Source organism: Pyrgilauda ruficollis, unplaced genomic scaffold, assembly GCF_017590135.1.
Source record: "Pyrgilauda ruficollis isolate IOZ18807 unplaced genomic scaffold, ASM1759013v1 scaffold15, whole genome shotgun sequence".
NCBI classification, from domain to species: domain Eukaryota; kingdom Metazoa; phylum Chordata; class Aves; order Passeriformes; family Passeridae; genus Pyrgilauda; species Pyrgilauda ruficollis.
The window spans coordinates 15,989,032-16,005,156 of NW_024513654.1; the positions used below are offsets into that span (position 1 = coordinate 15,989,032).

Genomic DNA, 16,125 nt, shown 5'->3' on the forward strand with positions numbered 1-16,125 from the left:
TAAGGGCTTAATTTTGTCTCTCATGCATCTGCACAGCACAGGAGAGAAAGGAGAGGAAGATTAGTGCTGATGAGCAGCATTTCAGGACAGGGATGGAAAGTGGGGCTAAGGGCAGTTTACTGTGAGTGTGTCTTTGGATCTTTTGGTGTGTCTGAGGCTGGGGGTGGGAAGAAAGGCCATGTGATTACACAGACATATGGCTCAGAAGGTAGAAGAACTCCCAGAGGTACTCATAGTCTTTGCAGCTATTTCTGTTGGGAATCAGAATTTCTTTTTGGCTACAGCTCTGCACTGTTGCCTGAGAGCTTGAACATGTCCCTGACTTCCTTATTTCTGTGAAAGTAAATAATTTGTGAGCAAATTGGGGAAGAAATCAATGTAAATTTTTTAAAACAAATTTAATTAAAACTCTTCAACTTTTGCTTACTTTATGAATTGTTCATAATATAGCTGAAGGAATTTGTAAGAAACACTCTGATTTATCTTTATGCTGTTACCTCAATCTTTTCTTATTTCTTTATGGGCCCTTAGAAATTTTAGGCGATGACACAACAAGAATGTTAGAAAGCCTGCTGGTATGTTTTATGCAGCTGGGCTTTTATTAAAATGTGAAATACTGCTCCAGTAGATCAGATTGCTAGTTTCTCCTTTTTAGTTTTGTTCTTTGATAATTCAAAGGGGGAATTTTTATAAAAATAATGGTTGATTTCATTCATTCATTTCTGAGCAATTATAATTTTCTCTATTACATATATGCTGTAGGTGTTGGACTTGAAGGTAAGTTGTTTAAATTTTTTTAGTAAATGTTGTGATCTCTTCTTGCACTAGGTCAAGAAAAGTTTTAAAAATGTGGCAATTTATGGACCAGACTGATATTGAAACCATGCGAAGTCTGAAGGATGCTATGGCACAACATGAGTCATCATCCGAATACAGGAAAGTGGTCAACCGGGCACTCAATATTCCAGGCTGCAAAGTTGTTCCTTTCTGTGGTGTATTTTTAAAAGAGCTCTGTGAAGTTTTGGATGGAGCATCAAGCCTCATCAGACTCTGTCCACGATATAACTCCCAGGATGAAACATTAGAGGTAAATGAGACAAATATTCTGAGATGTTATGTTCTTAGCCAGTGCTTTATTTTATATAATCTTACACACAGGCATCATCAAATTAAAGTTTCTAAACCAGACTGTTATTAGACTGGTCAGTTACATGGACCTCAATTTAATTCCCATAGTTCCTTAGCAATTTAGATTTGGTTCTTTCTACCTAGTTCAATATCAGAGTACTGAGAAACCAGCATTAGTAATAAAGGATCTTGTTTATACTTTGGATTAAGTAACTTTGTAAAGCCCGAAATCTGTAATTATTTTCTGCTAAATACTCTGACCTTCCACTTGATTCACTGGGAATTGGAAATTTGCAGTTTCCTAAAAACAGAATTTAGAAGCTCAGCAGATCAAGCTTTTCCTCTATGGAAAGAAACTATTCTTATGAGTTCTATTATTGTAGTTTGAAAAGAAAAATGCTTCTGTTAGATGAAGCGTTAAAGACTGAGGCTTTTTTTAAGTTTTCAGGAGTCACTTTAACGTGTGTTAGTTGATTTATTAAATGATTTGGTCTGTTTTGTGTTGCAGGTAGGCACAGAATCCCATGGGAAACAATTAGGAAATATACACTAAATATTCTTAATAGTAAAAAATTCCACAGTGAGAAGTAGATGACACAATGTTCTATTTGTAGCTATACTAATCTGTTAGATATATCTATAGTTTGTTTCAGATTACAGTGGACAAGATAATTTCTTACAACGAGTAGGCCAAGATGGTTTAAATAATCCAGAAAAAGAATCAACAACAAACAACATCTTTCAAACAATTCGGAGCTGCAATCGCAGTTTGGAGTCTGAAGAGGGTGAAGATAATGTCAGTGAAGGGAGCGACTCAAGGAAAAACTCCTTGAAGGACAAAAACCGCTACCAGTAGGTCTCATTTTATTTACTATCACCACTTCTATATATCGTGGTTTTCGTCTTTGATTTTCTTTTACCAAGGCTTGCCTTTAGAAATAAGAGCAACTTTAACAACTTTCCTTGTATTTATCCATTTCCAGTTCAGAACTTTTCTCCCCTGATACTCAACTGCTTGGAAACTCTCTGTATAGCTATATTTTCCATCATGATGTAATTACTTCCTCTCATGATAAGGGTAAATCCTTTTTGTCTTACACAGGCAGCTTTAAAAATCCACAGTTACAATTACAATTTTGATCTCTAGCGACAGGAATAGCACCAGGACATATTTGTTATCAGAGCTCAGAACATTATATTCTGCATGCTCAGGCAGTGTTCTAGTCCCTTCAAAAAAAAGGTTATTTATTATCCTACAAAAGACTTCTTCTTTTAAGGACACGTTACTTTGAGGGGTTTCAGTTTTGTCCAGGAAACATTCATGTGTGAGTACATATTTTGAATTTTCAGTTTGCTGTAGTCCTGCTTTTTTGCAAAGAAGTTTACTTCATTGTGCCCTATATAAAAAAAGCCCAGTGTTCAGTAATCTGATTTCACTTTGAAGACCATTCTTGAATACTGTACTAGTCACCAGCAGGAAATACAGGAAATGCAAAGTTTAGGACATCACATGATCTTCCAGAATGTTGCTTTGCAGAGAAGTTTCATTGCAAAGCCCATGTAGACATAGGTGGGTCAGGTCAGCTTTCAACTAAGTAACTGTGTTAGACTGACTTCAAATTAAGTAACAGAACTTTACTGCTCTGAGGTGAAGCACTGTAAAATTACATGAGGGCTTGCATAAAAAAACATGTTTAAGTCGCTGCTTGAGTTATTTTACAGATAATGTGTGTCAGAAATATCAATATGTTCAGAACTATCCAACTTACTTCAGCTACTTAAACTTTAAATCTAATAAGTGACTGCCCGAGAGGCAACTGCTATCTTCCTGTTTAAAATGCATTTATTTCATTAACATGTAATTCTGAATTTCATTTCAAATAAATAATCATTATTTCCTGAAAGGATGGTTTCTAATAGAATTATTCACATCTGGCTTTAGTTGCTTCTGGGAAGTGGTGCACTAGATTAAGCCAAAAAAGGCAGACCCACTTCTCTGCCCACTAATGTTATCTCTTGACTTACTTCAAGTAATACTTTCAAGTACTAATACTTTCTTCCAGGAATTATTTTTTGTTAATCAATATGCTTTAATATCAACTTGCAAATCACAGTTCAAATGGTGAATAAGTGAGGCGTATAAACACTTCACTTGGATGAACAAAATAGAAATGAAATGGAGTTCCTTTTTTTATGTCTTTATGAAATAATTTCTTGGTTAATTTTAAAAATCCCAGTGTGAATCAGAAATGAAAATTTAAAATTTAAATGAACAAAACTGCAGATAGACAATTAAAGTCGTGTTTCCTGGTTCAGGCTACTACCTACTCATCTATGAGTGTTTGTACTTCTCATGCAGTAAATACTGATTTTAACAGTAAAATACTTGTAGGAGAATCATTGTGAAAGTACTGATTTAACTCAAGTGTCTCACAGGCTTTGGAAATTCCTTATTCACTTGCCATGTCTTTCCTGGACGTGCAGAGAGCTGGGTGAGGTACGGGAACAAATTGCTACAGAGGCAGAAGGGCCATGTTCTCTTGTACTTGTGTGGAGGCTGTGTTTGGTGTATTTTTATTCCTATGAACAGCTAAAGGGTTCTAAGGAAGAAATTTAGTCCTCTTTCTTGTAAAACCTGTCATATTTGCATACAGTGGTATAAAATCCAAATTATATCATAATTATGCATTATCTGATAATTGTAGCATTGTGGTCATAAAGGCAGAAAAATACACTGCATAGCATGTTTCTCATTACTTTATAATTGTAAGAAAGATTTTCAATTAGTTTTTCTTTTGATGATTTGGATTAGTGTTGTGGAACATGAATGCACCAAAGCTGGTAGGTTAATTTGATTTGAAGAAAATGAAAGGCATCTAATAAAATCAGTGGGCAGTGGGTATAATTACTTTCCTAGTTGCGTTAGCAAATAAGCTCTGTCACTCTGTAGTCAGTGACCTATCTAATTGCCCTGGATTTCTGTACGTGCCAGATAAATATCAAACATTAATCTTTCTTTGAGCTCTGTTCTGACAATTAATAAATTTTTAAAAAATAAAGGTATGCAGGAAAATGAAAAAACAAACCCAGCCAAATTTGAAATAGAGTTTTTATGGAATTGTTAATTATTGAGTGACCTATGAAGATGCTCCTTATTTTGAATCATTGCTTCATTAGCCTGATCTTATCTTCAATTTAAACTTTTCCAATTACAGTAAATAATTTATAAAATAGTAGGGGAAAACCTCAATTTTTTTTCTTTTTGTATACCTTGCAATTTTCTCCTCTAAAACGGCAATCTGTGTCACTGTTTCCTTTATGTTTTCATTTCCTTGCCTCTCAGGGCAGCCCCTGTAAAGAAAGCCCCTGGTCCAGCCCAGGCTCTGTAAGTGCTCTCAGGAATTGGCAGCGGTGTCGCTTTTGGCAGTGCGTGTCAGAGGCTCCATTTCTGTCTGTGTGTGCTTGGCTTACCTGCTTCTTGTACATTGTAATCTGCAGCCTGCAACGTGTGAAACAAGGCATAAACAAAGCTCTGCCATTTCTGCTGTGATAGACTCCTCCAGCCATGTACAGCTACTCTCAAAATACACGTTATAGCATTTTTACAGAGACTAGTTTGATTGTTTTGAGGGCATACGGGAGAAAGAGCTGCTTCAGTTGTTTGTTTCATTTTAAAATGTAATTTTCTGTAATACCGATAAATATTTCAATTTACATGTGCCTAGTAAGAATCCAGTAAGACAGTTTATATCAGCTCAGTTTAAAACACATGACCTTTATTTGTAGAAATATTTCTTAAAGAAATAAAGTTACACTTAAGACCAATGCAGTTATTTTGTCAGTCCCTTCACCCCAAGTAATAAAACCTCAACCTATTTGCTACTTTTTTATAAATTTGATGAAGAGACAGAGATCTCACCAATTAATAAATTCATAGAGGAATCATTGCTGTATGGAATTTTTGCATTCTTATGAGGAAGGTATGTATTTTAACCAATATTTTACTAGTTGTATTCAGAATATTATATAATGTGAAAGGTCTGCACATTAAATCAGTAATAGAAGAGAGATTATAAGTCCTGTTTGAAATGCACTATATCCTGCTAACAGTTTCCACATATGGCACTTAATATTTCAGCTGAAGCAGTCTTACACAGTGGATTTAGAAACTGGTATCAGTTGGCCTTAAGAACCAATCAGATGCTTTTTATTATTAATGCAAAGTTTGGAAAGTTCTAGGAAAATATAATCATATTGTTTCAGTTATAAGTAACTGTAGCAGCATCTCTTAACTGATGCAGAATTGCAATAACATAAATTGTAATGCTTCAAAAACTGCATAAGTTCCTGTAAGTCACAGTTATATAGTGATGTTAGTTTTTGATTTACTTAAACTACAGTAGAAAAAATATTCATCAAGCATAGCATAAATCAGCACATGTATCACTAAATATTAATCTCCCACCTTTGCTCACATGCAGATTTCTCATCGGAGATCTTTCAGATTCTGAAAGTGACATATTTGAGCAGTTGAAAGAATGGGACACAAGTTCCACAGAAGAGCAGCAAAAGGCTTTCTGCCATGGGATAGAGCTCATTCCCTGGTACGTGTTGTCCATCAGGGCTGACGTCCATCAGTTCATGCAGCAAGGGGCAACCGTCATTCATTACGACCAGGAGACACATCTCTCAGCTCGGTGCTTTCTTCAGCTCCAGCCTGACAATAGCACTTTGACTTGGACAAAACCCACTACAGTTTGCCCTGCAAATGCTAAGGCAAAACTGAGTGTGCTGGGCAATACTGCTGAGCTTGGTAAATACCAGTTTCTTGGTAATACTGGACTGGTGGAAGGCTTTTTGGACTTGTTTTCAGCCAAGGCTGTATATATGGGACACTCGGGCATTGATATGCACACTGTGTGTGTTCAAAATAAGCTTTGCAATATGTCCCTTGAAGAAAATGGTATAACACTACTTTATGGACTTCAGACTACTGATAATAAGTTGCTGCACTTTGTTGCTCCAAAATACACTGCCAGAATGCTGTATGATGGATTGCTGGAATTGACTAAAGCTGTAAGAAAAATGAGGAGATTCCCTGACCAAAGACTACAGTGGCTACGGAAACAGTATGTCAGCCTTTACCAGGTAAAAGATGCTGTGATTCTCTGTACACAAGTTCAAAGATATCAACAGCTCAATGTAATGCAATTAGTTTCCATCATAAGTAAGATTAGATTAAAGATTAACACTAAATCTCCGACTTTGTAGCACAGATTAAGCAATAAGATCTGATTCTCCAGACAAGGTTATGTCAAACCTTGCAAGTTTTCAATACACTGAGGTTAAACTTTTTTTCTTACAAAGCTCTTCATATGTTTGGAGTTTTGAAATAAGTATTTTATTAAAGAAAAAAGAGAAAAAAAATGACTGTAGTTTAAAAGGGCACGAAAATAATGAATTATAATAGTTAGGGCCAAAAGCATCCCCAAAGCAGCAAACAAAATAGCTCTGGGGAATTCATTCAGTAATCAAAAATTCTCTCAATGTTTCTTTCATTGGTTCCTCAGAGATCTATATTACTGCTTTAAAAATGTGTCCTTATTCTCCTTGTTTTGTTAATGCTGGGAATCTTTGTAGGAGGATGGAAGGTTTGAAGGCCCAACCTTGGCTCAGGCTGTTGAGCTGTTTGGAGGCAGACGATGGAGTGCAAGAAGCACAGGCACGGGATCTCTCACCAAAAGCACTGAGAAGCCCAATGTGCAGAGAAACAACACTCTGGGAATCAGCACAGCTAAGAAAAAGAAGAAAGTACTCATCAGGGTAGAATATTTTGTTGTTCGTGTGTTTTGTTTCCTCCTTGCAGTCACTGTGTAGCTGTGTTCTGAACCAGAAAAAAAGAAGTTAGATGATGATGATGATGATGATTTTAAAACTGTTTATTGTCGTTTCAGGTTTGAGGATTATTATTTTCCTATAGTTTGCTCTTTTTTCATGCTTGCAGCATTGTTAGGATGTGTAGGTGCAGGGGCTGGCAGAATGGGAAAGAATCTTCTTGCAACCTCTAGGTGCTCCCTCAGTATAAAGATAAAACACTGCTGGTGATAAAAATCTTAACATGCAAAGTGGAGGTTGGTGTAAGTTTTTTTAATCCTTTTTGTTTTCATGTTTCGAAAAACACTGCCATAGTTATTCCACATTGCATTAGCTTGCATTTTATCTTTCATGGGAGAAAGAAACATGACCTAGTTTGGTAGTCTCCTCTCTTTTCCTGGACAAAACTGCTTTCAGTAGTGGCAGGAGAGAGGAAAATGCAGGACTAGCGCCTCTACGCTACCCACATTTTCTAGTGGGCAGGTAGAAAGATTCTCAAATTACAAGATCCAACCTCTTTAGGACTCCAGTGCACCAGTGAAATAGTGTAAAACCAGCTGCAGCATTCTAGAGAGGCACAATCATTATCTTCTGTGCAATGTCAATCTGAGATAACACCTAATGGTCCCATGCTATGTATCTGCTTAAGTTGTCTCTTTTCTACTGTTATTGGCCTCACAGGAGTCTCTTTCATAAGGAATAGCTGATTTATCTCATGGTTTTGTTACAGATTGTACTGAAATTAAATGGAAATAGTAGGTTTGGGATGTTTATTATGATGCTCATTATTTGTAGGGTGAAAGTGGAGAGGCCACTGATGATGAAATGGCAACTCGGAAGGTAAAAAGCTGTAAGGAATATCGTAATAGAAGTGGTTCAGATCCTCAAGATATTGATGAACAAGAAGAACCAGGTAAATATATTGCTTCAGTACTTAAAAATCTGTCAGGGTTTTGTTGAAAGGCTTTTTATGCAGACATTTTTTGTAGTGTTAAAAATAAAGTTACTTTTGCAGTTGAAACTCCAAATCTGTGAACGCTTGTTGTGGATTCTTAGAAATGCTGAAATTAACTTCTTTAGTTGTTCATGATTGTTCTCTCATTTAGTTTCAGTAGCATTCCCTTTCTATTCAGATAAACTACATCCGTAAGTGTTGTTCAATACATACTTTTTTAACTGTTTTGGGACAAAACTAGAATCCTGCTAGTGTCTTGCTATGTTTTAATGAATTTTCGTATAGTTCTCCTGGACAAAAGCATTTTTATTGGGCCAGATGTAATTGTGATGAAAACTTTTGTTTTCTCCTTAGATCAAAATATTATTATTAATTCTTCTCCATCTAACAACCTGCCATCAAGAAGAGCTCACTCTCTGACAGCATCTGGATCTCCCAACTTAGGAGCTACATCATCTTCACCAGCAAGACCAGTCTCCTCTCCTGTAATATCATCAAACAAAAGTCAGTCTAGGTAAGGGCAAAATCAATTTGATTTAAAAAGAAAAGAAGCTACTATTACTTATTTATTATCTAATGTGGGGTTTGTGCCCAGCTGGCAAAATCTGACAAAAACAACACCAGAAATGTTATTAGCCTTTTCGTAGCCATCTAAAACACATTGTAGAAGAACACAAGACATTTAAGCTGAAATGCCATGAATCTGAGGATGGCTTTGTAGCAAGTCCCTGAACAGCATGTTTCAGTTTATATCTGTTACAGAAGCAGATTGGAATGCTGTTCCAAAACTGCACAAATACAGCGTTTAACTCTTTTTGCAGATCTTCTCCAAAATAGAGTTATAGGCATTTTCTGTGTAGTGAAAATCAACAGAAACATTATTGATGTGTGAACTGAAGTTCTGAGGTTTCTCAGCACAAATAATTTCTACCTGAGTGAGTAATAACCTTTGCTGACATTCCTGGTGATGACTGTAGTGCTGTCTTGGGAAATGGAGGAACTGATTTGGAGTCTTTCTCTTGCAGGCCTCTTTTTCCTGAAAATTCATCCTTTTTGTGCCACTTAGGCAGTGTAAAAGGTTATGCTGTTGCAATATGTGCGGTATCATAGTGCACTATTGTATTAATGCTATAGATACTAATAGTGATGGTAGTAGTGGTTACAGTATTAATATGTCAGGGATGTGGACAGTACTTTATAACATACAAGAAGACAATCTCAGCAGAGGCTTTCCAGTGCCTTTCTGGAGAAGGAATGCAGAAATATCATTATGAGTGTGAATCTTGGGGGTTCCAGGAGAGCAACAGTTAACAATGGAAGAGATTACTGTTGCTGATAGATCATTATATTTGTAGAGACATGTTTTGTACAATGGTTTCAGTTGTGTATTTCTTGGGGATTGTATTTATACTTAAAATAGTTGGATCTGGCAACAGGTATGATGAGTAGAGGCACCTGTGAACATGTGTGGTTGGGCTAACACAGCTTTGTGAGCCTCTGTGTTCCTTTTATTTTTCACTGTCATTCACAAACTTGGATTTGTCTTGGTAAGCAAATTTGGGTTTTTTTGTAAGGGTCAGGACAGCTTTCTTTTACACTGAACTGAAGAAATACTGCTTTACAATCTCTGGAAAATTATTCTGTGTTTTGCAAATCTTCTTTTTGCTTTTATGCCAAAAAAGTTGTTTTCTCTAAATTAGATTAAAAGGTTCAATGGAGAACTCACATTCCCTGGAAAAGGACAGCTCGTATTCCTTAAAATCCTCTCAGGGCTGGGTTTCTGCATGGATCTGTGTGTAGCTAAGCACTGTGAACCTCCCCCAGTTGCCACAGGTTTTCCCTGGCAAAGCTGTCTGGCGCTTCCACAGCATCACTTTGCAGAGCAGTCCCAAGTTTGCTGTGACCCTTCTTGATAGAACTTGCTCAGGATGTACCTTATGGCAGTTTCATCTGTCCTGAAGGTGTCTTCCTCAGAACAGATTTACATGTTTGACCTACTATCTTGATCCAGTTTTCATGAGCCATTAAGAAATTCGGAGCACTGGAGAGAGTTTTATTCTGAGCACAGGTATTTTGCAGCTGCTTTTGTCATTCCTGCAAAGCACATGGGCATCTGATGAATTTCCAAGTTCCTTGGAAATCTAGTGCTGCTTGTAAGGTGGAGGAAGCAGGAGGATCGTTGATAAGATACTGGGACACGGAGCACAGGATACAGAAAACTGGAGATGGGGGCTTTTTTGGGAAGGGAGAGTAAACCTCCTTGCTCAGCAGTCAATCCAGACTGCTACTAATTGCAGTTTTGGTTGTTGGTGATGGTGGAGTTTTAATGGGGGTTTTGGCTTTTTTTTTTTAACCTTTTGTTTGTATTGATTTCCCATTACTCTGGAAGATAATCTTTAGTGATCAGTTTGGATGAGATGGGGAGCATTTTCTTCTGCTCTTGGTCTCCCATTTGGTACTTTGCAGTTCTAATCTGTTTTCTGGAATCTAGAGGCTTTCCTCATCATGGTTTATTTTTCCTGTCTTATAAAAATGCTGGGAATTATTTTAGTTTAAAAAGTTTTATGCAGTATGTCAGTACTTTCCATAGGGATGTAATACAAAATCAGTATTATCAACTAAAGTACATGGTATTTTTTAATATTTTAAAATCACATTTTGTTTTCAATTGCCTGCATCCATCCCATGCCAGGAGTAAACTCAGGAATCTGGTCCAGCCTATTTGTGTAGAAAGTCACCTGCTTGCAGGCATGTCTTTAGGAATACTGGACAACAAGCTGGTCCTGTTTTTCCATCACAGCTGTCTGAACTATTTGTACTGAGCCTGATGGCAAAATTCGTAGAAGAATGGATCTGCATATTTGAACTTTACAGAGCAATAAAATCTGACATGTGTTCTGATATTTTGAAGGAAATACTGTAACTTGTGCAGTTAATTATGGTTCAGACTGTATAGTTTTTGATATTTGTGTGGTTGCTTAGATCCTGCCCTTTTCAGGATGCTGTTGCTGGCAGATCCCGTTCCTGCAATGTGTGTTCATTGGTGTTTAGGCCCCAGAAGGTGCTCAAGAGCTCAGCCTCTCATTGCAAGTTACACCATGTAGTTCACTAAGGGCTTGTTCATACTGCTCAAGTAAGGCCTAACTGTACTGACTAGTGTAAATCCTCTAGAAGCCTAAAGATTTTGGGATGTGACTTTTGGAAATGAGCTGGTTCTACTTCAAAAATGTTGTTCAGCTGCACAACTTAGATTAATGATTACAGTTACAGAACAATCTATGTTATTATTATGTCTTCAATGAACCTTCTACACAGCCTTCATTACAAGAATACTGGCATTGTTTTCTTTAAAGGTAAAATAAGTGCCTTCATTTGTGCCATGTGCATCAGGCCTTTCTCCACATGAAAGTTTGAAATTGCATAATATACATTATTCATTCTGATAAAGTTTGCAGTTGTCTTGAAGAAAAAAAATAGCAGTTATAAACCAAGCTAAAAAACATCATTATGCATCTTATAAGATGGTGCTTTATTTGCTTCTTCCACATATTGGTAATAAATGCATTAAGGAGAGCACAAATAAGCTGTTAATACACTATTGCATAATATTTCAGTTAAATATAAGTTTAATGTAACCAAACTACAGCAGTCTTTTTTTCATTTAGCACATGGAGCAGCAGTAGCTGGCATGGCCGTGTCAAAGGAGGAATGAAAGGATTTCAGAACTTCATGGTGTCTGATAGTAGCATGACTTTTGTGGAATTTGTGGAGCTCTTCAAATCTTTCAGGTAAAAGATTTTTATTTTCTGTACTAATTTAATTCCAAGTTTATAAAAGAGGAAAAATGGAATTTTTCTGCTCCTTTTGCAGTGTCCGTAGCCGCAAGGATCTGAAAGACCTTTTTGATGTTTATGCTGTGCCTTGCAATCGATCTGGCTTAGAGCCTGCTCCACTTTATACTAATTTGAAGATTGATGAAAATAGCAGTGGATTCCAGCCTGATTTAGGTTTGTTAAAGAGAAAAATGCAATTGTTAGACTATTGAGCAGCTTCGGTTATTTGCCTTAATAAAATGTGTCTCAGTCAGTCTCCTTATCAGTTACAAGTTTAAGTAGAGGACTGCTGCCATGCCTGCCCTAATACCTAGTTAGTGGGATAGAAGACAAAAATAAAGGGATGAAAAAGTATTCCAGATTTCCATTAGCCAGATGCAGGTGTAACTGGTAATAGCAGAGGAATAAAACTTGTTGCTGAATGGTGAGCCCAGGGATCTGTACAGGTTGCAGGAGCCCTGGAAGGGCTAAAACACTGAGCAAATATAGGGAGGAGGAATGAGGAGGCTGTGCCCTGTGTCCCATGTGGCTGTTTTTTTCTTATCTGCTTTCCTAGTGGATCTGTTTTATGTGGGATAAAGGGGAAGGAAGCCTCTGTCCCCCTTTACATTCCTCAGTTACCATAATCTGTCTGGGACTTTGGCCACATGTAAAGAAAACAGTCTTTCTCCCAAGCAGCTTGTGGGGAGGGTGCAGAACAATTGGCATATGAAACTGGAAGAAGATAAAGGGCAATTGAACAGGAAGGGTGTGGGGTTGCACACAGTGAAGGAAAGGCTTTGTTGCTGTTTGTGGTGGTGAGAGGGAGCAGGAGAGTCCTGGGATCCATGTTAAAGGTTTCAGGATTTTGTTCTGAGTAATTGGACACTTGTAGTCTGCTCACATGCATGCTTAATGCTCTCTCTTTTATTAGTGGGTAGAAACAAGATGATTTTGTTCTAATTTACTGCTAAAACACCCAGTGAGATACTTGTGTGTACTGTATACTAGATTATATTCTATACAGGATATGTAATACACATAATTGTTTAGCTTATATTTCCTCATTTTTCTTTTAAGATTTGTTGACTAGAAATGTTTCAGACCTTGGTTTGTTCATTAAGAGCAGGCAGCAGCTATCAGACAACCAGAGGCAAATATCTGATGCTATTGCTGCTGCCAGCATCGTAACCAATGGTACTGGAGTTGAAAGCACATCACTGGGAGTATTTGGAGTAGGAATCCAGCAGCTGAACGACTTCCTAGTGAATTGCCAAGGAGAACACTGCACCTATGATGAAATCCTCAGTATTATCCAGGTGTGTAATACAAATACCTTGCATTTCCTTTTTACTAGAGCTCCTCTTACTTCCATTTTCCCCATTAATGTTGTGTGTTGTTCAGAATAGCATCTGTGTGGGTATCTCCTTTCACTGATATTGTCTCTGCGGTTTACTTGAATTTAAAATTTAATACTATCTTTATTTTGGGCCAGAAAATTGTATGGATGTCCATAAATATATCCATTTAAAAAATGAAAATAAATAGTTTTATTAGCAATGTGTACTGTAGCAGGGAAGGGATGTCACCACCTAGGAAAAGTGTTAATGAAAATTCTTTTCTTTTTTCTTTGTCTGGGACCACATTTGATTGAGCATAATCTTACTTTGCAACTATAAAAAGCACCATTTCCACATATTTTTGTTTTATTGTAAAAAAAAAAATTTCCAGAGCAAATATGGCCATTTTATTCCCTTATGTACCATGGCTGAAGATTTTAGAAAGTGTGTAGAAAAATTTTTATTCTTCCAAATTCCTCCATGCATAATTAATATACTCCAAAACTAAGCCCCTGTTTAACAGTTAACAAAGGCTAAAAACTATCTATAACTATCAACATGTAAGACAGAATTGCGGAGTTTAAAAGACAGAAATTCTAATGAAACTTCGAGTTGGAATACCACAACTCTTGTTGAGTTGGTGGTATGTTTTATTTAAGCATACTAGATAGGAGTAGGACACCTGATCATAAATCTTTCTTAATTTCAATTTCATTTCTGTCTCAGCTTTGAAGAGGAGGTTGGATTAGGCAATCTCCCAACATCCCTTTCAACCTCAATTGTTCCTTGATTTATGATTATGATTTTAGTATGTTTGCGTAGTCATTTGTAAAACACAGTTTGCAGGCACCTGATTACTTTATCCACAAAAAGACTGTGTTTAAATACTGTGTAGTGCTGTGAGCAGACTACATATAAAAACATGACAAAGACATGTTTCTAAGAATTGTTATTATATATATCTTTGATTTCTTCCTCCTCATAGAAATTTGAACCTAGTGTGAACATGTGCCAGCAGGGGCTGCTATCTTTTGAAGGATTTGCAAGGTAATTACTTCTTACATTCATATATATATATATATGTTTGTATATATATGTAAAAAGATGATACCAGTGTATTGATGTTTCTCGGAGAGTCACAAAATGCTCATCACAGCAGAAAATTTACTCACATCTTCTCACTTCTAGATTTTTGATGGATAAAGACAACTTTGCCTCCAAAAATGATGAATCACAGGAGAATGCTGAGGACTTGCACTTTCCTCTCTCATATTACTACATAGAATCCTCACACAATACTTACCTTACTGGCCATCAGCTTAAAGGGGAGTCCTCAGTGGAGCTCTACAGCCAGGTATGCAGGATTGGATTGTTGTGTGGCTTTCAACATCAACTTGTTTTTTTTACTGGCAAGTTTCAGGAACATGACCTTTTTGCTTTGAAAATCTAAATGTCCTAAACCCCTGCTTGCAAAATGTTGGAAAACATGATGTGTGGGAAAGCTGCCTGTAAGCACAGTTGTGCTCAAATGCCTTTTCTAAAACAAAAAAATGGGTTTAGTTTGAGATACATAGCATTTAGACACCAGTCAGTCTGACCCAACCTACTAAAATTAGACTTTCCCACAGGAAAGACTGATCTAATATTTTAGTTCATTCAGACGTCAGAAACACTACTGAGATACTGTACATTGCACTGCAAAGACTAATTTCAAATAGAACTTTAACTTCTAAAAATGTTACTTCTAGGAATATTCTACAGGTTTTAGACTTTATGGCTGATTTGTGCTGACCAGGGAAGGAACAATTTCTCCCTTGGGCTTTCAGTTCTATATTTGTGTGTATATATATATATATGTTTGTATGTGTCTGTGTTTACAAAATGCTGGAGAAAGCATCAAACTTCCTGGCAGCATTGTTTTCATTATGCTGAGAGTTAATGACGCACCACTGAGAATGGACTCATCTGGTGTCCCGTGTGCTCCTTCACCTGGGGTTGTAGGCAGAGAGGTGAGGCTGTGTTAGGAAATCCTGAATAACGTGACTGCACTGAGTAATGCAATTGCAGAAGTTCCTGTAGTAGCACTGCACAGTGATCTTAGTATTGTGTTGGTAATAGATGGGAAGTGAGATAGAGACCAACTGCCTTCTAAGTTTGCATGATTAAGAAAAGCTTCTTCCTGTCCCTCAAGTGCTTGTTGCCAGCTGAAGGGGCACTTTGTTCTGGCTCAGTGTGTCTGGCTCTCGCAAGAAGTGGTGGAGTGCCAGCTATGGACACAGCTGTCTGAAATAAAATTATTCAGGTTTTGAGTAGAAGTAATTTTTTCTTTGTTCATGAATGGTTTTGCTGGAAATGGTTTTAACTTTTAGGATCTTTTATTCAGTAAAATATTAGCTTGTACTACAGATGACAGGCATGCTAGATACTGATCACAGTAATAAGCTGGGCTACCAAAAGATGGAATAGCTCATCTCCTCCTTCATCCTTCCTCTTTGCTTCCTTGGTTTTTCTAGCAATGGCTTTTCTAAAATTAATAAATGAATAATTTAAAAATTGATGAATGAATTGATGGCTGTAAATAGCTTAATATATTTGATTAACATGGCCTGGCACATTTCCATTGTAACTATACTCATAGTTGTGCTTCTTAAGACTTCATTTTCAGACTATCTTTTATTTATAAAACTAATAATAACAAAAAAACTAGCAGACAAACTGTAGGTGCTTTCCCCATAAGCTGTCATGGGAACAACCTGAAATAAATTGCCATGTTGCTTTATAGCTGTTTTTGGAGGTAGAAATATGGGAATGTTCCTCTCTCTCTCAGAAAATTAAGCCATATAATAAGAAGCACCATCTGCAAACAGATTCAATGTGTCCTGTATGATACCATGAATTACAAAGCTTTATGGTAGTTCTCCCAAGAGCATACATGCTTTGCTTAATTTTCCCCATCTTTTTCAATGGGAAATAGGGAATTCAGTTAGGGAATGCAGTTAGCTGGGGACTGTACATT

General features: G+C 36.9%; 1 protein-coding gene across 5 annotated transcripts in view; it reads left to right on the forward strand.

Annotated features, from left to right (window-relative positions):
* PLCE1 (phospholipase C epsilon 1) overlaps nt 1-16,125 on the forward strand; it is a 139,574-nt gene that overhangs the window by 98,730 nt on the left and 24,719 nt on the right. For 3 of the 5 annotated variants that reach the window (XM_041460928.1, XM_041460929.1, XM_041460932.1), the window contains 12 exons: nt 829-1,087; nt 1,772-1,980; nt 4,472-4,513; nt 5,610-6,276; nt 6,769-6,951; nt 7,798-7,915; nt 8,312-8,471; nt 11,623-11,745; nt 11,828-11,964; nt 12,850-13,088; nt 14,095-14,156; nt 14,298-14,463. In XM_041460928.1, the coding sequence (XP_041316862.1) occupies nt 829-1,087; nt 1,772-1,980; nt 4,472-4,513; nt 5,610-6,276; nt 6,769-6,951; nt 7,798-7,915; nt 8,312-8,471; nt 11,623-11,745; nt 11,828-11,964; nt 12,850-13,088; nt 14,095-14,156; nt 14,298-14,463 (2,365 nt within the window). The remainder of the gene's footprint in view (nt 1-828; nt 1,088-1,771; nt 1,981-4,471; nt 4,514-5,609; nt 6,277-6,768; nt 6,952-7,797; nt 7,916-8,311; nt 8,472-11,622; nt 11,746-11,827; nt 11,965-12,849; nt 13,089-14,094; nt 14,157-14,297; nt 14,464-16,125) is intronic. The other 2 variants (XM_041460930.1, XM_041460931.1) reach the window with 1 other exon arrangement.